The sequence below is a fragment of the Carettochelys insculpta genome, chromosome 5, assembly GCF_033958435.1.
Source record: "Carettochelys insculpta isolate YL-2023 chromosome 5, ASM3395843v1, whole genome shotgun sequence".
NCBI classification, from domain to species: Eukaryota; Metazoa; Chordata; order Testudines; family Carettochelyidae; genus Carettochelys; species Carettochelys insculpta.
This window is the reverse complement of record NC_134141.1, coordinates 89,720,913-89,744,222: the sequence shown is the minus strand read 5'-3', so window position 1 is coordinate 89,744,222 and position 23,310 is coordinate 89,720,913. Positions and strand designations below refer to the sequence as shown.

Sequence of the window (23,310 nt, the reverse complement as noted above, 5' to 3'; positions counted from 1 at the left end):
AAATTGAGTGTCTACACACACCCTACTTTGAAGTTAAACTTTGATGTAGGGCGCTACTCCATTCCCAGGAATGGGGTGAGAACTTCGCAGTTGAGCTCCCTACTTCAAAGTAAGGGAAAACTTGTGTAGACTCTCTGATGGCTACTTCAAAGTCAGTTTCTAGTGTAGACACACCCCAATTTTTGGTCCAAGCCACTATGCTAGCCACCTTCTAACCAGTTTTTTTGTTTTTGTTTTTTCACTCCTGTTTTTCTCACTGAGTGCAATTTGTGGATTGTGGTGTTGCTTCTCCACATTTATTTCCTCAACACATACAACTGTACAAGAGAAGAATCAGACTTCCAAAAAGCAAAGAATTAAACAAAGCTGATGATAAACTAGGCAATCATTTTTAGACCTACCAGAAAGATTTTAACTACCTCAGGTTGGGTGAATGGTAAAAGGGGAACATGCAAGTATCTAGTACTGCAGGGGTGTGTGTGTGTGAGAGAGAGAGAGAGAGAGAGAGAGATTTTGAAGAAACTGGACTTTAATTGGTTTCATATATCTGTCTTGTGTTAATAGAATAAATGGTAAATTGAATAATTTGTTGTTCTAAGTTTGAACAATAAACTGTGTAGGCAATTGGTGAAGAATGTTCACCTATCTTTCAGGCTGGGAGATGATCATTGTCTAACTTTAACCATGTGCAGCTAAATACATTTAACAGATGCTAATTTTCTTAAGATGCTAGCAGCAAATGATGCATAAGTAAAACAACATAGGGTTGCTTTTTTGGTGCTTTCTGATAGTCATCCCAAATTGGATCTAAATCAAGTTTTTTGATGTAACCACAGTGAACTAAGGCAAAATGTTGAAGAGTTTACTAAAGGTTTTAAATCCATCCATAATCCTTTTCATTCTCTTATTAATGCTAATAGAATTATGTGCATTTATTCCCCATGCACTGATGAGAGAGTAGACACTAAAATTTATAGTATCCATATAATTTCCTGCATCTGGATGTGGAAAAATTATAAAACTGAGGCAGTAAAATATGGGGCCTAGATGGCTAGCCTGATGGTAGGATTGTAGAATAGAATAGATTAATTCCCTCCTTTTGTATACTATTCATCACTTCCAACCCTCAAAAAAAAATAAAAATAAAAAAAAAAATAGTACAAAAGTAGTCTTGAAAGATTTTTTTTTATCCAGATGGATTTTGGCTTGATCTAAGTTTTTTTTACTTGTATTCATCTGCAATTACATGTTCTCTGATATTGAATCAAAATAACACACTGTGAAAGACTCCACTCATTTACTGTTAAAGAAAAAGACAAAAAATGGCTAGTTTGAAGGATGTTTTACTTCATGACTACCATAAGGAAACATACTTCCTATATTCTAATTTTCCATAGCTCCAAAAATTGTCTTTGTGGTGACCTATGTCCATGTCTTAGTCCAAATCTTGAAAGTGTTAATAAAAATACATATACCTATTGTTGATGCAAGAATGTGTGTGTCAGGGGAGAGAGGAAATAGTAGCTCTTTACTAGACCCTTTTCTCCCTAGTCTCTTTAACGAGTCGATTCAAAATTGTGTGCCATTCAACCCAAATAAAATCAATATTTGATTAAATTCTTAACAGTTTTTCAACATTGTAATTTACCTTTTGTTTGTAATAGTTTTTTTCCCCCCTCCATTACAAACAAAACTCATTTAAGGTATCAATATTTACTACTTTTCCCTGCTGTGTCATAAAACCTGCTGTATTAAACAGTCAAAGCCTTCTACATAAATGTTAAAATTTTCAGCATATAATATTAAATGGCAATTAAAACACATAACGGAACACAAAGGATTTATGAATATTACATTACGTGCTTACTAATGTTTTTCAAATATGCAACGCATTGTAAGTCTGAATATGAAAATGTAACACTTGAGATGGAAAAGGGGAAAAAAGCATGGTTTACAAATTGCAAAATTATTTTAATTAAAAAAAAATCTTCCCACATGAGTGATCATTGTGGAAGCATAACAGAACAAAACAAATTACTGTATAGTTATTCAGGCTTTCTCTTTGGTAACCCATGTACAACTGTGGAAAATTATTGGACGCAAACAAAAGAAAGCAGAAAAATTAATTTTTGAACTTTTTTAAAAAAAAAGTCCCTATGGATAATGGAGGCAGGAGCTGTATTAAAGGTCGAAATAGAAGGCATAAACTCTCGTAACTTCTGGAGATGCCTTTCTCGTATTCACCCACATCTCCATTATGTCTGAAATTTCTAACAGATGATTTTTATCCGGTAAATCTCTCTGGGCTGTGTGGTAGAATAGTAAGGATATCACTGGCTTCAGGTTGGCGTAAATGGGACCAGGAGACTAAATAGTGGTCTGAAGGGAGTACAAATCTAAGCCTCATATCCTGCAAGCATTACACTAGTTGATCCTTTTGTAACGGTCTGGGATACAGGATGAAAACCTGCAGAGCACATATGTAAGAAACTGTACAGAGACACACTCACAAATTCACTATGAAAGACCTAATATAATTACCAAAAACACATTACCTTAGTCCATTACTGGATGGAGAGTGTCATGCTTGGACACTGTTTTATGGCCCTATGCAGGTCTATAATTTGACAAGAATACATTATACAAAAAAATTAGTTATAGTTGGTTTGCCACAACACTTCCCCCAAAGGGAAACACAGTCCCTTGGAGTTTTTACTTGAAAAGCAGAATGAGACAAGTAAAATACCAAATGGGCACCTAGCGCACATAGGCAAAGAGAGGTGGAATTCTAAATGAAATATTACATGGAATAAGTGGCTTATTAAAATCCATGCAGGAGTCTAGACTGGGGTGAGCAAACTTTTTACTTCAGGCTCCACTTTTCTCATCCTGGCAATTAGCAGATCCCCCGACCTGTCTAACGTAATCCAACCTGATGGAAATATCAGGTATATTGATATGGGGGGTGGGGGAAACAACCAAAAACCACACAACTCCTGGCATGCTTAAGAAGATAAATATGTAGAATGTAAAAACTTTAAAAAGTTATATAAATGTAAATACACACAAAAGCAGTAGCATGTTTCAATATTTTAATGAGATGGATGAGCCTGAAATCCAGCAGCCAATTGTGCTGTGCCTCCTTTGTGAAATTTCTTGTCCCCTCTGAGTGAGCTTGCCTCCTACTCTGTGCGCCCCTGGTCTAGATGAATGTACGTTGGGGCAGCTATATCAGGCACACTGGCAGCATGGAGAGAGGGAGCATTGTGAGTGAATCTTTCTCAGGGCAGTCTAGTTACTAAACTCTCTAGTAGGAGACCAAGTACAGGGAGGTAAACAGGTGTGGGGTGATTTCATAATGAAGAGAAGTTTGAAATTCATGTGCAAGAATCAGGGAAGTTAGTTCAGGAAGGAGAGTTCTTTAGAGCTGTTACTAAGAGTCAGGGCAGGGACTTTTTCTTCATGTTTTGTAGGCTTACTTAATTGACTTTCCAATCCTTATAAAAGCAGAGTTGGTTGAAACCAGAAATTTCTGTCCTCTGGTAAATTCTGGCATTTTGCAAGTTTGTATTGAACTGGAAGGAAAGTCAGTTTTTTTTCAAAATGAAATTTGTTTTTTTCAAGCTTGTCAATTTCATTTTTGTTTGAAATTTGACATGATTAAATTTACTAAAATCCAACAGAATACAAACATTAATCTAGTAATTGTTGCTTGGTATTGTAATTAGTACCTTAAATGTTAATTGATTAGCCATTGGTAATTGGTATTTGTTAGGCAATTGGTAATTCTAACTGTTCATTAGTATTTAGTATAAAATAAAATCAAAACATAGTTTTGAAACAAACATTGAATTGTGCCATTCTGATAAGGTTACAATACTTCATTTTAAAAATTAAAACAAAATTGTCTCTTGGCACATATTGATTTAAATAGTCAAGTTTTCTGACAGAAAAACATTTGCCATCTGAGGAGTAAGTTGGTAATCTTTCTCCCTTGCCAATTAGCATACAATAAAATTACAGATTTGAATTATTTAATTTTATTTAGCAAATCCACCTTCATGTTCTAAGACCATTATCCTGATGTGTTTGGTCATGTTCTCCAGAGGCTGGCTGTTCTCAGATATCATAACAGGGCTTCAGTATTAACACTCCACTCTGATAAATGGAGGCAGTTCTCAACGTTAGACTGCAGATCAAACAATGACGAGATTGTCATCTTACGTTAGCACCCATCTTTGCAAAGGAGACAAAATAAATTAGTTTTCAGAGCACTGAGCTCAATCTTTGGGGAATTTAATCTAAAATATCTTGGGGATGCTGTGTCCTCAGGAAGTGCAGTTTATGTAGCATACCTTCTTAGACAACAGTTAACATTGTTTCAGAAGTGAACAGTATGTGAATGGTGATATTGGATAGTGCCTTAGTTTCTGCATATGTTAAACATGTTTTGCTTGGGTGCATGAACTTGTCTTAGCTCCAAATTTTGCATGATTTAATTTATAGCGGCTTTTAAAAAGATCTTGCTTGGGTTTTATGCAAGTAATACACTTGCCTTCCTGTTAGTTGATCGTGAAATCTGCTGTGCCCTCAAGGTTCTAAGCTGGAAAAAAGAAGGGAAACTTTTTCCACTTGAGCGTCACATCTACACTTGTGTCAGTGGATTTAATCATGCTGACAGTTTCATTAGCTGCACCACAGGCTTTCAGATATTATTTTTAATAATTTGGGAGGTTAATCATGTCGGAAACTCTAATGAAAAAATGAATGGTTTGTACTTGCAGTGAGGCTACTCCACCCAAAATATTGATTATCTTGGTACAGTCTCTTGATAGATCAAAATTCTTATTAGTGGGGTGGGGGTAGGAAACAAAGGCAATAGATAGAGCAGGTTTTTTTATGTAATAAAAAGTCTGTGTTGATCAATCTGGTCTGCTCCTGTGTTTGAGTTACTAGGGGAGGCGAGCCCAACACTCTGTTTAACAGCCCAATTGGAGTTATAAATAATAGAAAATAAAACCTTTGCGGCTCCAGGAGCCAGGGGCAGGTTGCACTTGCCGCTGTGCGCTCCACAAATAAATGCAAAAGGTGCTTGGAAAAGCCCCATCCCCCACCGTGGCACTACAAGGGGCAGGCTGGGGATTCCACCTCAGGGTCCGGCTGCCAGGCAGGTTCACGCACAAAGGGCAGAAGGAGCGTTTGGTTCCCAGGAAGGGGCCGGCACAGGGAATTAAGTTCACAGTCAGGAATCAAGGCTTCAGTTTCCAGGGGGGTGGAATGGGAGCTGCTGGGATGGGCGAGACTGAACTTGGTGTCCTATATAGGTATCTGGAGTTGGTGTGGAGGCTGAGAGTGGGCACCCTGCTCTGTGGCACACTACCTTGGCGGGACCCGCCCATGGGTCTTGGGGGGCGGGGGTGGAGCAGCATGACCTGGGGAGGGTGAGGTGCTCCTGGATGGGGGGGGGGGGGGGCGGTGCTGCTGTTGTTCTAGTGTGGACATGGACCTGAGTGACATGGGCCATGCTGGTGCAGCTGCTGGTGGGCATGGATGGCGTGGACACCCTGCTGCGGGAAGCTGCTCTGGGGGGGGCTGGGCGCTGGGCCCCGGTGTGATGGAGAGTGGTGTGGCTGTCAGCGTGGCTGCATGGTACAGGTTCTGCTGCTGCTGGGCACTGGCTAGGTGAGATGGCTGGCCAGCCTGGTGCTGTACAGGACTAGGGGCAGCATGCTGAGTCTGCTGTTGGTTCCCTGTTGGAGTGGTGGCTGGCTGGGGCTGGTGAGAGTGCAGCTGTGTTGCATGGTGGGGGTAGGACTGGTGAACTGTAGTACAGAGCACCCGGGGTGTGGGCTGCTCCGAAGAGGGAAACCGGGGCGTGGATGTTGACACGATGGCTGGGGGGTGACTACCAGACGGCATCATGCAGGGGTTGCTTTGCAGCATTGGGGCGAACGCGGGCTGAGAAAGGTAGTGAGCCATGGGCTGCATCATGGTGGGCTGCCCTGTGAACTGCTGGGGGTTATAGGAAATGTAGGAGGAGTGGGGGCAGTTGCTACTAGAGGGGGCCCAGATGCTGCTGCTGCCTGCATAATGCGGGGAGCAGATGTTGGCTGATGCTGGTCGGAGTGCTCGGCTGGGAGGGAACCTTTGGCTCCTTGGTACTTGCCCTGCTGGCCTGGCACAGAGCTGGAGACAGGATAAAGGTACATCTGAGGTGCCTGGACTGCAGGGCTCGTGGATCTGAGGCATGTAGGAGATGTACTGCAGGCTGTATGTGCCAGTCTGGCCAGCCGTGATCACTGGGATGGAGGGAGTGGAATGGGCACGAAGGCCTGGTGACGTAGGGGTGCTCATTGACTTGCTCTCAGAGCGCAGCTTTTTTGAGGGGTTGAATTCCTTGGTGTTGGGATTCAGAGTTGATTTCTTCACCTGCTTGGATGCAGGCCCCTCCTCTTTATCCTCCGGCTCACCGCTGCCTGAGGGACTGGCCATCTGGTGCTGAGTTCCCTCACAAAGCCACTCTGGCAGGAGCTTCAGGCTGGTCCCACTGGGCTTTGGCACTGTGCTCATAGTGGGCGTCTCCTCAGACCCCTCACAGATGCCTGGCTTCAGGGCCTTGTCCTTGCCCTCCAGAGGCTCCTTGGGCCTGGCACTGAAGGATTCCAGGCTAGCCTCTGATGAACTGCTCGGCTGGAGCTTGAACTGGGCCCCAAACTTGCACAGCTCCTCCAACTGGGTCTGCTTCTGCTCACTCTGAAACCCTTTGCTGGCTGCCTTGTTCAGCTTACATGGCCCCATCACTTCTGCCAGGATCTTTAGCCACAGATGTGGGAACCTCTTTCTCCTCCACAGTAGTGGGTGGTGTTTTCTCTAGCTGCTGTTTCTTCAACGGGCAAAGAGGGCCCTGAGATATTTAAGTAGTTCGAGAGAGTTTACAGTGAGTGAAGTGTAGATAATTGTAAAGGGTAGACAAAACACTTGAGATCGCTTCTAATTCTGTTACTTTATCTAATCATGTAATCAGAATCAGATTACCCCATTATGCCAAATGCACTTGCTTGACTGAGTCTGTAGGCAGGAAAACACCAAAACCCCAGCCACCTGGTTTGCTAGGTTTTGAGAACAGAAAAAACTGCAGCTTGTAACTAAACTGCTGATCTGAGGCACTATTGATATTTCATGACATTGAGAATGTGCTGTACCTTCTCATTTGTGGAATCAGCCATTTCCAACCTTTTTGAGAAGGGGACCCATTTTGACAATTCAGGCAGACTTCGTGACCCAAGACAATTCAAAACCAGGGGTTGGAGGGGAGAAGTTTCTCCCCAAGGGAAAAAACACCACTCCCCACCTCAAATCCCTGTCAGCTCCACCCCCTCACAGCCAGTTTTAAACACTTCTGAGCTGAGGTTGCCAGATTTTTTGGAAAATTTATGTGGGACAGGCAGTCCCACCCACAGGATCCCCAGCCAGGGCTGCCTGTCCGGCATAAGATTTCCAAAAAATGGGGACCCTGGCAGCTGTAGCTGGGAGCCAGGTGGGGCATGAAGCCCTGGCCAGCAACACCAGCTGTGGGGTTCCTGGCTGGTGGGACTTGGGGGGGACCCTGCAGCCCTCCATCAGGGAGCTAGCTTGGTGTGGAGTCCTGGCTGGCTCTCAGCCTCCCTCCTGCCCCCAGTTTAAATTCCTTCTGCCCCCCATCCTCAGGCTTAACCCCCCTCCACTCCCCACCTACCTCACACAAGTTTTGCACGCTGCTGCTGCTGCTTTGCTGAGCTGCTGCCACCACCACCTCTGCGTGGCTCCCCCTAGCCCTCCTATTCCCTTCCCCCACCTGCCAGCCGTTAAACTGAGTTTCATTTCAGCACAGCAAGGCAGCGCAGGGACTGGGAGCTGGAGGAGTGAGCAGCGGCAGAACCATGAATGGCTCCTTTTAAGAGACACATGCAGCTTGGAGCTGCCCAGCCAGCAACCCTTATCAGACCTAATCGTGACCCATGTCTGGGTCTCGACTCATAGGCTGGGAATCTGTGGTTTAAACTGACAGTGGATGTGAAAAGCTTTTAAGAAAAGAAAAGGAGGGGAAAAAAAGCTGTTTTAATGCCAATCTCAATATGAACCAAGTTGGAGATAAACAGACTTTGTTGGTCTCATTTGTGACCAGGACAAGATCTATGATGTGTTGACTTTGATGGGACTCCAAGGATTTCTGTTCTCACAAGATCACTTCCCAATTGTAGTCTGCATTTCATTCTGCAGGTTTTATGTGATTTGGGGGCCACTGGCAAGTTATTTCATTCGTACCGCACTTTGTGGTTTGTGTTCTCATTATAGTGAGGCTATATTTTGGAAGAGAGTAAAAACAGCAATGAAAGATATAAAGACTTAGCCACTTTCTAATATTTTGTCTAATACTATCTTGATCTGTTGATATAAAAATCTAGACTCACAACCTTGCACTTAGCTTTTCTAAAGCACAGAAGTAGATTTTAGGATTAGCAATGTGCATTTGTCATCTTGGAACTTTGCCATCTTTTGTGGCATCTTATGATAACACCTACCAGGGTTATAGTTAAAGAAGCTAATGTTTAGGAGGACTGGGAAACTAGAATTCTAGGTAGGAGCTTTACCCTTTATAGTAAACGATAACTAGATTGCCTCTTCTGTAACCTTTAGTGCATAATATATCTTTCTTTACATTTACAGGCAGGTACCTGCTTCCCAATGCCATTGCGCAGCAGTCCTGGCAACCTGCAGAAACCTCCAATCTTGTTCGTATGCGTAGCCAAGCGCTTGGGCAGTCGGCTCCCTCGCTCACTGCTAGTTTGGTGAGTTACACTTTTAAAACAGAGTATTTTGTATGAAAAAGACCTGTGCAATCTCACGGTTGAGATTTTGTTTGCATAAAAGCCAGTAAGCCGTAGTTTGGTGTCAGAACCAATTGTAGAGGAGCAGAGTGGGGAAGAGAGGCATTTGGCCTTGCCCTCAAGCTCAGAGGGCCTTAAATTTCTATGCTGCTTAATTTTTTGGCATTTGTAAAGTTGTACTACTTGGTTTTATCTGCGTCCCTCAATAATTAGTGCCATTGCACGTGAAAAAGGCTACAAAAATACTTGTTAATCATTCAGATTACCTCTCACATTTTTGTTTGTGCCTTATTTTTTCACCTGTCATCATGTGCTATCAGTTTTAAAGTTTGTGCTTTCTACAGGATTCTGCACTCAGGAACGTTCTCCAGCAGTGTATGATGCAGGAACTGAGGATGCAGTTTGATTGTGGTTTTAAGTAAAGGTTGGGGAGGGATAGCTGGCCAGGCTGTCTGGAGGGTCTGGAACAGTGAAAGTGAAGTCTGTCTTTTTCCTACTGATTCTTCCTCATTTTCCTGCATTGGATTTCAGTCTGCAATATGCTGTTTTGTGCATGTGTATATTACAGTTTGGGAAATGGTCAGAATTTTTTTAAATAATTAAGTGGTATGTATGCAAAGTTCCATCAAAAAGGTCAACCGTATTTATTCTTTTTTAGAGCTGATTCCATGAGAAGTATGTGGCTTTTAAAAAGAGAGTGCTCTATTTGATTCAAAACTGTAGATAAACATGAAGAGATTTTTTTACCTCGCTTTTCCTGCCTTTGTTATTTGTAATGATCTCAGGAAGGGCACTTCGTATCTTGCACCCCTCACACCCACCCCCTCAGTTCTATGTATACAACTTGTCAATTTTTATTTCAAAAATATTTTTGGAGCTCTTTGTTATATAACTGTCAGTCTGTGCTGGAAATGTTATATCTTCAGATCTGAAGAAGTAGGTCTACCCCACAAAAGTTGACTTGAAATATTTCATCAGCTTGAAAATTTTTTAGGTCTTTCTGGTGTGGTAAAATATTTGGAAAACTTTTGTTTTGATTCAAATTAAACTGGATTTCTTCCCTGACTCTTGTTGAATTGAAACAAGAAATTCATTTACTCAGCTCTGCTGCTGAGTGGTGAGGGGTGTGTGGGTTAGGAAAAGGGCAATAGATTATTGTAGCCTGTAAACAGGTGCAGGATAATCTTACTGCCAGACCTTTTTTGAATGATTGGAAACAGCAGGGAGCTAACAGTTAATTATCCATTACTCTTTCAAACGTGTGGCTTATTAGACTGCATCTTTAATTTAAAAAAAAAAAAAAGGAGTAATTGTCTCAGAGGAAGCTACGGTTTAGGGTAGATGCATCTTGGGACAGGACCCTGGAGCAGCATGATCTGGAGTGAAGGATTCCACTGGAACTTTGTGGTGTTCTTGTGAATCCCACATTTTGTTAACAACCTCTAGTAAGTAGAGACTTTTTGGCATCTTACGAATCAGTGGTTTGTCTGGAACAAGATGGAAGCTACCAGTTTACAGGCACATAAGTGGGTAGAGAGGGGAGTTCAGTGTTTATCAGTGTTTATTACTTGAGAAATTGATCTTCATTCCAAAGAAATTTGCCTCTAAGCATGTTAATAAAAAGACATTTGTTCTACTATCATTTAAGAGTAGGAAGCTAGAATCATGAAGCACTTGTCAGTGTCATGAAGAACTGAGGTGCGGTAGCTGCCTGACTTATGCATAGTTTGCGTTCCTGGGCAACTGTGCACGTGTCAAATTTTGCGTATATTGGGACTGGGTGGGGCAGGGGCTCTGCTGCCTTTGGATCCCCCCAGTCCTGGTTGCACCTGGCTCCCTTCCCTGCTGTGCTGATCAGTTTCTAGGTTCCAGCCAGTGACGGGGAGCCAGGACCCACGTGGCAGCCTGGCTCCTGGCTCCCCTTCGCTTGCGAGAGCTGGGAAGCTGACCCATGCTGCTGTGCCTGGCTTGGGGCACCCAACTGCTCACAGGAGCCAGGAAGCTGACCAGCACAGCCACATGGGTCCATTTCCTAGCTACCACAAGCAGAGGGGAGCCATGACCCACGCTGCTGCCTGGTTCACAGCTCCCTGCCATTCGTGATTATGACTTTACATTATTGCAAGAAATGTGTAAGTTGAAATCATGTAAGTCAGGGGAGAGGGGTGTCTACTGTGTATGGTTAATGCCACTGGGCAGGAGCTGTTAAATTGCTATGACTGGGGAGCTACCCACTCTTCTTTTTGAGTGAAGATAATGATTCCATGGCTTATCTTCACCACCCACTGCCTCATATAATGTGTTATTTAGAGTATAATAGTATATACCACTAGTTTCCAGCATAGTTATAAATGCAAATCATTTTCCTTTATGATGAGACTTTCATGTTCATGAGTAAAGATCTCTTTAACAGCTTTTGACTTGGGGCAAAAGTGAAAAATACTGCATGCAGGGTAAATTTGAAAGCTGCCCAGTGATTCCTCATGGTGGAAAATGTTCAGTCATGTGTGCATTGCTAATTGGTGCGTGCTCTTCAGTTCAAGGATATGTACTGGGAGTTAGCGACTGCTTGTGCACAGAATCTATTAGAGGTTCTAAGCTCTGCAACCAAACATGAGTCAGATAATCAGCTTTTAAGATACTTCTAGATTTTCTTCTTTAATTTTTAAACACCTAGGAATTGAGTGGGATTTTTTAATGTGGTGTTAGAGTTGAACTGTTTCAGATAACATATAATATGTGCAGAAATTACAGCTAGAAGAACAATGTTGACTTGGTCACATTTGTGCATCAAAGTAAAACATGGGTTGAAGTTTCCTTTTTGAATTTTTGACACACTTCTAATTTCACGGTTTGACTTACGATGTGTTAGCAGTATTTTGCTTTTAATGCAATACTTAAACCAATGCAATCACAGGGTAGAAATAATTTCTAACACATTGCCATTGCTATGTTTAAATGATCATGAAGCACTGCAATATTCTAAGGAAATACAACTCCATGGGAAGTTCAATCATACTTCCTTTGGAGTATGTATCACCATTGACTTCATCACCGGTTGGCTTTTACTGCACATTCTTTTTTTTATAGCTACAGACTTTCTTCCTTCCGTTGTCCCCTTTTGGCACCCCCCCCCCCCCCATTTTTAAAATATGTGCTGTCTGACTACAGCCTTGGTTATAATCTCTTCTTCTGCATAAACAGGATGTGTTATGTGTGGCAGATCCAGATGGCAGGAATGGGCAGGGATTATTTTCCATTTAGCTACTGTTTCCTAATGTATTTATTTGCTAGGCATTGAGAGCTGCCATCTAGCAAGGCTAATGTAATGCGGTCACAAGCACGGAACTTCTCTAAGACGAGCTCCTGCCAGTTGTCAAAATGAACTGAGAGACAGTTTAGGAGGGGGAGGTCTTTGTGCAATTTATGAATTCTGTTTAATATTATGAATAGAGCTTTCTGGGAATGAAGTTTATTAGTTTTTTATAATTAGTATGTCATTTTCTTTGCCAGGGCAAGTCATCCTGTTTGAAGGAATATGTAGCCCTTTGAGAAGTGAATGAGTTCTGTAAGAGCTGTGAATATTATGAGTTTGAAGCTGCTACTATTCTGAATTGAGAGAGTAATTTACCATCTCAGATGTATCCTGAAACATCCAGTTTACTCTGGTTATGTTGAGCATTTTGACAACATAATAAAAATGATGACAAAACAGCCGTGCACCTGGCAGAGCTAAAAGGTGGATATGATGAGGCATCCTTTTTAGAGGACACAGGTAGTGTATGGTAGCTCAGCAGACAGCAGTGTGCTGAATCTCAGGGTGACTCAACTGCTGTTCTCTTTCCTCCTGAATGGAGGACAGTTAGGTAGCCCAGAGTGAAAGTCTCTTTGGTGTTTGGGAGGGCACTTGGAGTCTGAGGGGAAACTTGTGAGTCTAGAATGGTTCTGGATTTAGACCTAGAAATATTAAGTAATTAGAAAATGAAACTAAACTTGTTCAGCAAAAATGGAAAACTAAGATTGGGGTCTGAGGAGTTACAGGACAGTGTGTTCACATAGAGCATTTTTTTGGTCATTGTCTGTCTTTGCGAACATGCTGGTTTCCCTTACCTCTTCATTTTTCTTCCATATTAAGATGAAAAATGTTAAGTGTAGGCTCCCTTTCCTGGAGCAGTCTCTCAATGTTATTGGGAGTGTCCCACTCAGGAAGATTGTATGGGCTGTAGTCTACCCTTAGATACTATACAACTCCCTTGATGACTTGGGGAAAGAGAGAGAGACTTCTCCCTTCCTGGGAGCGCAGGGGAAATGAGGAGTGAGATCATTGATGTGGCACTCTGTCCATAGTAGGAACTGCTGCTAACTTGCTGGGTCTTAGATCAAGCAGGGAGCTTTCAGATAGGCTTCACTGGAACCAGGGGAGAGACTGTTGCTGTATCTAGAACCATCTGAAAGGGGCCTGCAGTGAAGAAACTCTGAGAAACCTCTACCCTAGTTTGGGAAAGAGCTTTCAAGGGAAGAGGCACTGACTCTGAGGAGAGGCAGAGTGATCTTCCCATCAAACTGGGACCCAGGACAGTGCACACTTTGTGGGGCCAACTCCAGTCTTCAGAGGAACTTTTGCTGTGGCTGGACTGAGGCACAGAATCCAGCTGCAGATCTTCAAGCACGCCCTAGGATGTTGGAATCCAGAGGAGTACACGCTGCTGAGTGGGGTAAATAGTGGCAGTGTAAATGCCAGTTACATAAGTCGCATTTATTTCTGAATCCTTTATTTAACTGATTTGCATTCATTAGCCCCCTCTGGATTCAAATTAGTAGTGGCATTTAATCTTAGCCTCTTATACCTCATTTCCTTACTTTAAGTAAAGTTGTGTTAGTGTGAAGTATATTGGATGTATAGTAGCAATAATTTGTTTGTTTGAGGTAGACCTATGTCCTCATAGATTATTATAATTAGAATAGGTTTGTTCCTGGAGGTTCCAAAGACAAGCCACGGTATGTACAGGAGCAAGTCTAGTGGAGGCACTGACAATTTTACATTTCTTTAGGCGTAAAGGGACTGCACCAGACAGGTTGATACAAACATCACTGCTTGGATATTTAGGATCTCCTTTAATTTCAAAAACATGAGGTGTTGGGGCACACAGGTGTGTCTGAGATGAAAGAAGGGGAGTTACATAAGCAATAGGTATTTGCTTCAAACCATCCAAATAAGCATCCAAATAAGCATCTTTTGATCTAAGATGCTAATTCCTGGAAAAAATCTGTAACAATATTTATCCTACATGATACAATATTATGTTTTGAACTTACTCAAAGTGCATTAAGATTATTAATACAAATACCATACTAGCCTTGTGTTTTTCAGGGAAACAAACTAAATCTTACTTATTTAACTTGGAAAGCCATGTCTTAAGAACTCTGGCGCATGAGCCTCTTGTATTGGCATTGTCCATCTCAAGTCTGGGGAGAACTTCTCCCCACCTTAAAGTAGCAAGCATCTTGTTCTGTCCTCTTTCATGAATATCCATGTAAATGTGTGCCTAAGTCCACCAGCCTCTTCATGGGATTCACTATATCTTTCACTGCATATTTTTGGTCCAAAACCAGCAAGACTGACCACAGTAAATGATTTTGTCTTTAAATACACCTGCATCTAGGTTCTTCTGAATTGGAATTGTTGGTATTCTTTGAACCCTTGATGTACCAATATTACTGCTTTCTGTTGTGAAATACATTGTACTTGTTGACCAGATCCTTAAAGGTTCTGTGGACCGTGGGCCTTTGTGGTACTCTTAGGAAGTATTCATCAAGAAATTTATCCCTTTCAGCATCATAAACTGAAGGGGAGTTAAACTTATGTATTTTAGGATCAACATTCCTGTTAAGAATAATCTATTTTTGCATAAGTTAATTTTCTACAAATTCCAAAAGCTTCTGTTCTTGTGAGCAGTGCAGAACATACATTTGCTTTCTCAGTCGTTTTTGGGCTGTTTACAAGGCAGTATAAAAATGTAATGTAATAAAGGCCAGAGAAGAATATTACTTTGTTCCTCCTAATTTTCCCGGGACGTGAAAAGATGAACCAGTTTCTCTGGCAGCAAACTTTTCATGTTGGAGTAGTACATAAAAGACTTTTGCTGATTCTTTCCCCCTGCCCCACTCTGAGGAGAGTATTTTGAAGCCTTTGGGGCAATTCTGAACAGTGTCTTGTTTAGCTTTCTGAAGCTTAAAACAGAGCTAAAATAGACCATTGTCAGTAGCCAGTATGTGTTCCAGTAAGAGAGCTTGCAGTTGTGTTGAATCATGGTGTGAATAGGTTTGTTTCACAAGTGGTGAGGGAGTGGGGAAACCACAGGAGCATTAGCCTCTCTTCAGGTCTCCACTCTTTCTAAAATATAGTAAAGATAAACTTTTCAAAATCTCCAAAACAGCTAGGGTGTTAAATCTACTCATCTACACCACTTTTTATTGCAATTTCCCATAACGCGGGCAAATTAATCTGTGAGAGTCTACCCATGAAAGTTAGAGGGTGATAACTCTGTGTACCAGTGGTTTGTGAAGGATCGATTGGTAAAAGGAAACAGCAATCCTTACTGCTAAGCTAATGCTCAATACCAGTGAAGAGGCCTTACTACTTGCTCTTTTGTGTGGAATAATGAAAATGAATAAGCAAGTCTTTGTTAAATGTGCCATCAACTGCTGCTAAACTGACACAAATGTTGACAGTTATTGTGAGAGCTGTTTCAAAACTAATTATGCTGATTAGAATGTAACTACCAGTAATTGCATGTTTTGAAACAGCACACCAACACCCCTTTGTGCATTTTATTCCCAGATGTAAGTTATCCATTTGTTGCCGGAGAAGTGGCAAATTATGGCTTAGAAGCGCATGATTACAAGCAACTAAAAGGCATTTCATTGGAAATACTAATTGAATAGATGTGTGAATAACGGTATCAAACGTGTATATGTAAAACATGCACTTCAAAAGGAATGCCTATAAAATCATCCATTTTGTACTTTTTCATTCAAATAGATTTTTAAGCAGTATAGTTTTAGAACGCATAACTTAGAACAATATGATGTATCTATTTTCACAATAGTATTTATAAGTATTGAATAATGTTTAGTGGAGATTCCGTAAACTAACTTTATTATGGTACTAATTTCTAACTAAAAATTATGCTTGCAATAAAATATCCTCCATTTTTCTTTTTACTGAAAAAGAGAGCAAACCTTAAAATAAAAAATAAATGAAAATCAGTATCCTAGATCAAGATTACTTCAAATCTAGTATTTCTTTCTGGATCGGTCCATGAGCATGCTTCTGTGGCTTAGGTTCTTGATTGGATCTACAGCAAACAGGGATCTCTTTTCCACTTTAAGTACAGATAAAATAATCCATAAAAGCACTCCTTGAGAGGCTGCATGAAATAAGGTAAATATCTTCTGAATAGCTAAACTTAGATTTTTGCTGTTTGGTTCAAAATCTTCCAAGAATGATTAGCTAGATTTAAGTGCCACTGAATTTGAACCGTGGGCTGGACTTGGACTCTTGCTGTAGTTTGAATCTGAATATCTCTTCTTTGGTCTTGTGCGGAAAGACAATGGAGAAAAAAAAAAAGTTTGCTAACACCTGGAAAAGAATAAGGTAATTAACAGCAAGGAGGTTTCAAGAACCCATTGCGTCACACCAATCCAACAGCTTTCTTTGGCTGGGTAAAAATCTCTGAGTGGAGAGCAAGTTGTTGGTGAGTTATATCTTTGTTAGACTGGTCACGTGATTCAGATGTCTGATTTGCACCTTCCAAAACAGATTGTTTTCCAACTTGGAGGAAGGATGGAGGAGCACTTAAGGCCAGAGAAAGCAATATAGGGAAGGCACACATGGAAAAAGTGCAGCATTGGTGTCTACACTTGAGAGAACCTTGCCGAGGACCATTCCTGAGGAGAGCTGTAATCCATGAGGGGTTGGCAGGTCCTGCTACAGTGCAGATGAGGAGAGGCAGCAAAAACTGCCCTGTGCCCCTCCAACAGCTACCAGCCTCTGCTCCTTCTGTGATGTGACCAGTGGCTTCAGAATTGGGCTGGTCAGCCATCAACAAACTCACAGTTAGGAGGGTGACATGAAGGAGATCCTACTGATTGAGTGACCACCAAGAGAGAGACTGCTGAGCTCGACTCTGTTCTTCTCCTTCAGACAATCCACCGAGTTGGGGCAATAGCTGTCCCCCACTCCCAACAGAAGAACACAGATGCAGAACCAGCTCTTCTCTGGGAGGGCTCAAGCATGGGCACCCCCAAAAAGAGACTAAAACCCCAAATAAATCTTACTCTTTAGAAGGGTTTTACATAAAGAGGGTGACTATCTTATGAGCTTTCCTTATCAGAATAGGGGAGAGGTGAGTGTTGGTTGCTTTCCCTCTCCCTCCCCCATAACACTGGGGTTGATAATAAGTGTTTTTATTAAGTATAAAAGTAGGATTTAAGTGAATGCAAGTGAAAACACAGATCAAAGCAAGTTACTAAGCTAAAATAAATAAATAAGCCAGCTAATCATAATACACTAAGAAATTGTTTCCAAGGTTACCCTCACCTGGGTGCATATTCCAGGTAAAATCCTTCAACTCTGTCATGATCCTTTTTTTTTTGGCCTGAGTCTAGGGCTTTTGAGAGTTCTGTGTTTTTCAGGTTTCTTCATGAGTGTCGTCTTAAAGCGGGGGGGAGTAATTTCAAAATTCAGCTGAATACAAAAGACTGGTTGGTTGATTTCCATTCCTTAAATTGACCTTCCCCAGTGTGGGAATCCATTTTTTTACACTTCCTATTCCCCCTCCCCCTCAAATACCAGATTCCAGATGGATTCCAGCATCGGGTGGCATGGTCACATGTTTTTAGGACCAGCCACAGTTTGGGTAAACAGGAAAGACAAATCCGTTTACATATCGTGTGAAGCACTGGGCCATTAAGTTTTCCTGAGTACCGCTAATGGCTTTCACCTGAAACCAAGTTTGCACTTTGTCTAAGGTCACATACAAGAATGATATGTGAACAAAAATATACCCATTCAGAGCATTGCAACTTTAAAAATCTCACATGATACATTTTGCCTAAAGTGAGTGTTGGAGGTATACGTATTCATAAGCCAATGTTTTAAAGCATGGAGGGGGATGACAGGAACATCATCATCTCTTTCCCCTCTGAAGAAAGAGAGAGGATATCACAAACATTGTCTCATCATTTTTGCTCAGGCTTTCCACTTGGATGTTCATAAGCTATCTTTGGACATTATGAGAGAAGCATAGTCATTATATAGCTCATCAGGTCTTTATGCTTTTATGGTGGCCTGATGGTTTTAAAGTATCCAACTCTGCTGCTATTCAACTTTAGACAATTTTCACCTCTCCCTTCATCACTACACCCCATCCTGATGTACATATTCTTATATAGTTAGATTTCCCATTCTTATTTGATTAAATCTTATTTTGAGTACAGACTTGGCTGTCCTGTAACGTTTACTTGAAGGCCAAATAATTCATAAGAATTCTCTCATCCGATTGTGGAACAATTGGAGATGAAAGAGAAGAAAAACACGTATTAGTGATCTGATTGACCTGGTGCCACTTGAGTGAAAGATACAGCAATGAGTGGTAAATTAACTTCTATTCTCTCATGAATAGATTTAACCTTTTGTTTTCCCTGCATAGTTGCAATTCCAGGGTGTGGGCAGCGTACAGTCAATTAAACTTCAAACCACCTTTGAAGTCTTTTTTTATAATGGGTAGAAACATTTGGGAATAATCTACACTTGGCTGAACAGGGACACGTAATTTTAGATGTTAACATCTATCCAAAATTCGTGAAAGCTTGTTGCCATGAGAAAAAGAAATAAATCATGAGATTCCAAACCACTAATGGTGATACTGTTTGAAAGGAGGTGAATAACATTTCTTTCTGTACAGCCATAAGATTTCTTTTTTTTTGTTTCTTTTTTACAAGTCTTTTGGACAGGAGCTCACTCTTTCAGGCCAGGCCTGACACAGAATAGTTAGAGGAAACACTCCTAGCATGCATCTACTTTTTTCCCCTCACACACACAATTTACAAAAGTAAATGCTGCTTTGTGGGTATTCTCTTGATAGACAACTATCTTCATTATAAAAGAGCAGTTTAATGTATCAAATACTGGGGAAAAAAATGAAATGAATGACAAACAGGAAGGGAAGTGTTTCCTTTACCTGCTACTTTCATATTTTACTATAGTGGTTATACATATCTGTGGTATAAATCTGTTAGTGACTGTTCAACCAACACTTGGTAAGGTGAACCAATTGCCAACTTAATCAGTGATTATAGCCCTCAAATCCGGCTCTGGTGAAGGAAAACTACTTTTTGTATGCCAAGAAGCGGAAGGGTCATGAACTGGTGAGTGTTAGAATTTTGCAGTAGAAGAGCAGAGGAGGGACTATGTTAGCTTAATTGGGCTGAGAAGATAAGACCTGATGGTTAGTCCATTACAAATCCAATACATTTTCAATAAGTGCCTTTAAAAATGAAAACCAGGGATATAGCTGCATTTAAAAATGTTTAGAAAGTAATAGACAATTATTTGCATTGTATTTGCAATACTGATCTATTCTATTTTGTGGAATTCACACAATGGAGACCATTTTTAAAGATCTAGAGAAGGAATAATGATAGTTGTTAGAGTATGAATAATCTTGCATACCATGAGAATTTATTAAGGCTTGGATCATTTATCCCAGAAAGGAGGAAATGGAAAATGTGTATAATTGAGATGATGTTTAGAAAATGCCAGTATAATAAACCCTGGTCAGGTGCTGCTTTCTCATAAGAGGAGAAAAGATGAACTTGAAGAAACTGAAAAGCTTTACATTTTAAGTTAACACAACTCTTTTGCAGGTTTTTTTTTTTGTTTTTTTGCATCCTTTGGAAATCATTGAGGCTGGTAGCTTAGCAGAATTTTGTAAAGGATAGCTTTGAGCCTAACAGTTCATGTTGAAATAGGGGGCTGAAAAATTGTATGTCATGCTTTAGTAAAGTGACACCTATGAAGATTTGAAAGGACTTCCTGACTCTAATGCTGCTGTTTAATATATAGTGGGAACAATGGGGGAGTTAACTCATGTTTTGAAGCTGGAGGCAGGCTTACTGACTCTGTAAATTGTGGGTTGATCAGTATGATGAACATGCTATATTTTGCCACAGTAAGCAATACTACACTTGATGGAGGGAGAAATATTGAATGGCTTGAGTGCCCACTGTAGTCAGTGTAATTATCTGTAACTATACCTTGTGATACAGAACACTATTTTAGAGATTCAGTGATTATAATGCTACATAATGATTTTCTAAACAGTTCTTACAATAACACTAGATTTTATCATTTTGTTTTCAGTATTTGCATATTAATTATTTGTAAATATATGAACACTTCATGTATAAAATAGTGGGTGGTCTCTCTCTCTCTCCTATGAGCTGGTACACATTCTATTTTGTCCAGGAGGTGGCACAAGCGTGTCTCAAAAAGTAAATATATATTTGTGATCTCTGGACCAATGCTGAATGGTTGCTTTTGCTGTAATAATTACATTGCTGCCAAGCCACACGATCAAAGTACTCTATATGGGATAGAAATTTATTTTCAAAATATTAAGGTAGCATAGCCTGAAAAGTCATTTAAAAACTTAGAAAAGCTTTCTCTTCCTCTTTCAGAAAAAGCAATTGCTGTCCCTCTGGTCCTTGTTATATCTCATAGATTAGTATTGCTCTCCTAAAATAATCTGTTTACCTGGTCAGTATAAGTATAGTGCAATTTTATTTGAAAAATCTATTACTTTTTTAAAGAAATATTTGAAGATTTATTGGTTGTAGAAGACCCAAAAATGTCAGTGTTTCTAAAGGGACTATTGAATTTGAATATCTTCCAAATCAGGTGCAATATGTTCTGACTGGCTCTTGGTTGTTCTAAATAGCAGTATAATCTAGTGTGCCATATATCCTGGCTAAGTGACCAACTCTTTTCAGAGTATATAGTAGTTACACTAGTGGCATTCAGTGATGGTATAGAGGAATCCATATTAAGCAGCACTCTGCCAGTCCAGTGTGTTTCAGCTGAAAAACTGGATACCTAGCTCTCAACATAGTTTAATAATATGTAAATTATAAAAGTGTTTGGATGTTCATAATCTGAATAACATAATTGGATGGGTTTTGTTAGATTTCTTTTTTTTAATTCTGAAAGGAAGTCTCTGCATTCCTGAAGATTGCTCTGTCAGGACATTCTAGTCCTGTTCTGTTCCTGGGCCAGCAGTGTCAGAAATATGCTGATACCCACCCTGCATGGAGCAGTACCTCTTCTAGTCTAGAAGCGATACTACTGGGTGGTGAAAACCAACTTATTTGACTGTCTCAGATCTCTTTGAGGAGGATATTTGTTACAATGCAGACTGTTGGGGGGCGGGAAAAGAGGTCATGAAGCTCTGATTTTTCTTCCCCCTCCCCCAAAAAGACCTACAAGAGGTACTGAAAGGAAGTTTGTGTCGCGTATAAACCAGAATATAGGGAAAGGGAACACAGAAGTTGAGATACAAAAGCAGAGGAAGAGGCTAGTATGGCAATGTACTACAGACATAGTTGGAATTGTTTAACGTTAAGACAGAGATAATGTTTCTAACTGGCTGCTCCAGTTTTAAAATTTTGTTTTCTCTCTCTCTCTCTCTCACGTGTATATGTATAATATAAAAGAGAGAAAGGAAAAGTACATACCTATGTTAAGAATTTCAAGTAGCATGAGGCTTAATTTGGAGAAATTGTGGCATTAATGTTTGTATATATTAAAAAGCCCTCTTAATTATATAGCAGGTTATGGAAGTATACCCTAGCTTCCTGGTTGGTAGGGTTTGATGCTTGAGAGAAATTTTGAGTTAGCAGCAGAAAGGTCTCTTGTACGTAATAACCAATTACAAATTAAACCATGAGATCTAAGGTGCGTTGTATAGGAGGCAATTGGACGAATTGGGAAATTTTTTTTGGACACCCAACAAATGAATTGATCCCCTAATTGTTAAGGCAAGGGAATGAGTTCAGCGGTGACTATCACTAATTATGATACAACATTCAGGAGTTGCCTGTTCACTGCATTGCAACTAGTTAGTCAAAGGAGCAGGAAATAAAAATTCTACATTTAGATTTAATTTGTGTTTGAGAAAATATTTATATGTTAATACTCTTATCAGTTAATGATATCTACTCAATTTTATGATATCCTACACATTTTAAATGCTGAAATGTGTATTCATTACAATAATTTGTAATTGTGTGGAGGTTTGTTTACTATCCCTTATTAAGTGGTAATAGGATCCATAATTGTTAGTGCTCAAGTCTAAGAAAATACAATTAGTCTCTGGAAAACACAATGTATGTTAATGATACCATTAAGATTAATTAATATAAATGGATGAGCTAAGAATTTGAAACAGGACAATACTAACTTTACAACACTCTAGAATCTGAGAATTTATTTGCTTGTCTTCTGAAGATAATGTACAAGCCACCTGTATGTATATTTGCTTTGTGTATGTACAGTGTGTACAAAATGTAGTCTACAATAGTAAATAAAACATGAAAAGAGAGAGAGTTGTTAATACTCTTTATTTATCACGTTGTATGTGATTAAAATTGGTCCAAAATCCCACATTGACTGAGTTCATTAAAGTGCTTTATCAGGAAATCTAACACCTTAAAGGGTTTCTTTGGAGAAGTCTTTTGGGAATTCCCCAGTAGATGGCATTGAGATAAGGGTTTTGTGTCTTTGTGAATGTTAATATTTTCTTTGCTTACCTGGTATAGCAGAAATGCCTCTCCCTTGCACATTGGCTGCTGTGGAGATGGAAAAGGCATAGAGGCATATCTGTCTGGTAATTATTTGGCTTAGTCTCATTGATGATGATCATTCCCTGGAAGACAAAAAGCAAGATTGATTGATTATTTTTTGTGGTGGGGAAAGAAAATTGGCAGCAGTGACCTAGAACAAAATGGAGGATATGGCTTTGCTAGTGGCATCAGTTCTAGGATTTAATTCTCATTGCTTTTTTAATTTCTACAGACCGCAGATAAACAATAGCATTGGGGGAAAAATTGTATGTGTATTCAGCAAAGCATGGGCGGTTGCAGATTGTTCAGCCTGTTAAAAAGATTCTTCCATATGGTCTTGAAACTATATTTTCATCAGCAACTTTAATTGGGTCCCAGTGAGTGAGTGTTTTATAACAATAGTAATATAGTAATAGTCTGTTGTATAGTAATTCATATTTTGCCTATAGATACCACAGGCAGTAGCTGGATGAAACTTTCATTATCATCTCACTACCCCACCCGTGACTCAGAAATAAATTAGATGTATCTGGTTGTGTGT

At 40.2% G+C, this 23,310-nt stretch overlaps 1 protein-coding gene and 1 pseudogene across 1 annotated transcript in view; one reads left to right on the top strand and one right to left on the bottom strand.

The window, feature by feature from the left end:
- The window catches only part of MAST4 (microtubule associated serine/threonine kinase family member 4), a 403,649-nt gene that overhangs the window by 105,547 nt on the left and 274,792 nt on the right, over positions 1-23,310 (top strand). The window contains exon 3 of the mRNA XM_074995485.1: positions 8,707-8,828. Within this exon, the coding sequence (XP_074851586.1) occupies positions 8,707-8,828 (122 nt within the window). The remainder of the gene's footprint in view (positions 1-8,706; positions 8,829-23,310) is intronic.
- Positions 5,258-6,798, bottom strand: LOC142013351 (ataxin-2-like protein pseudogene; annotated as a pseudogene).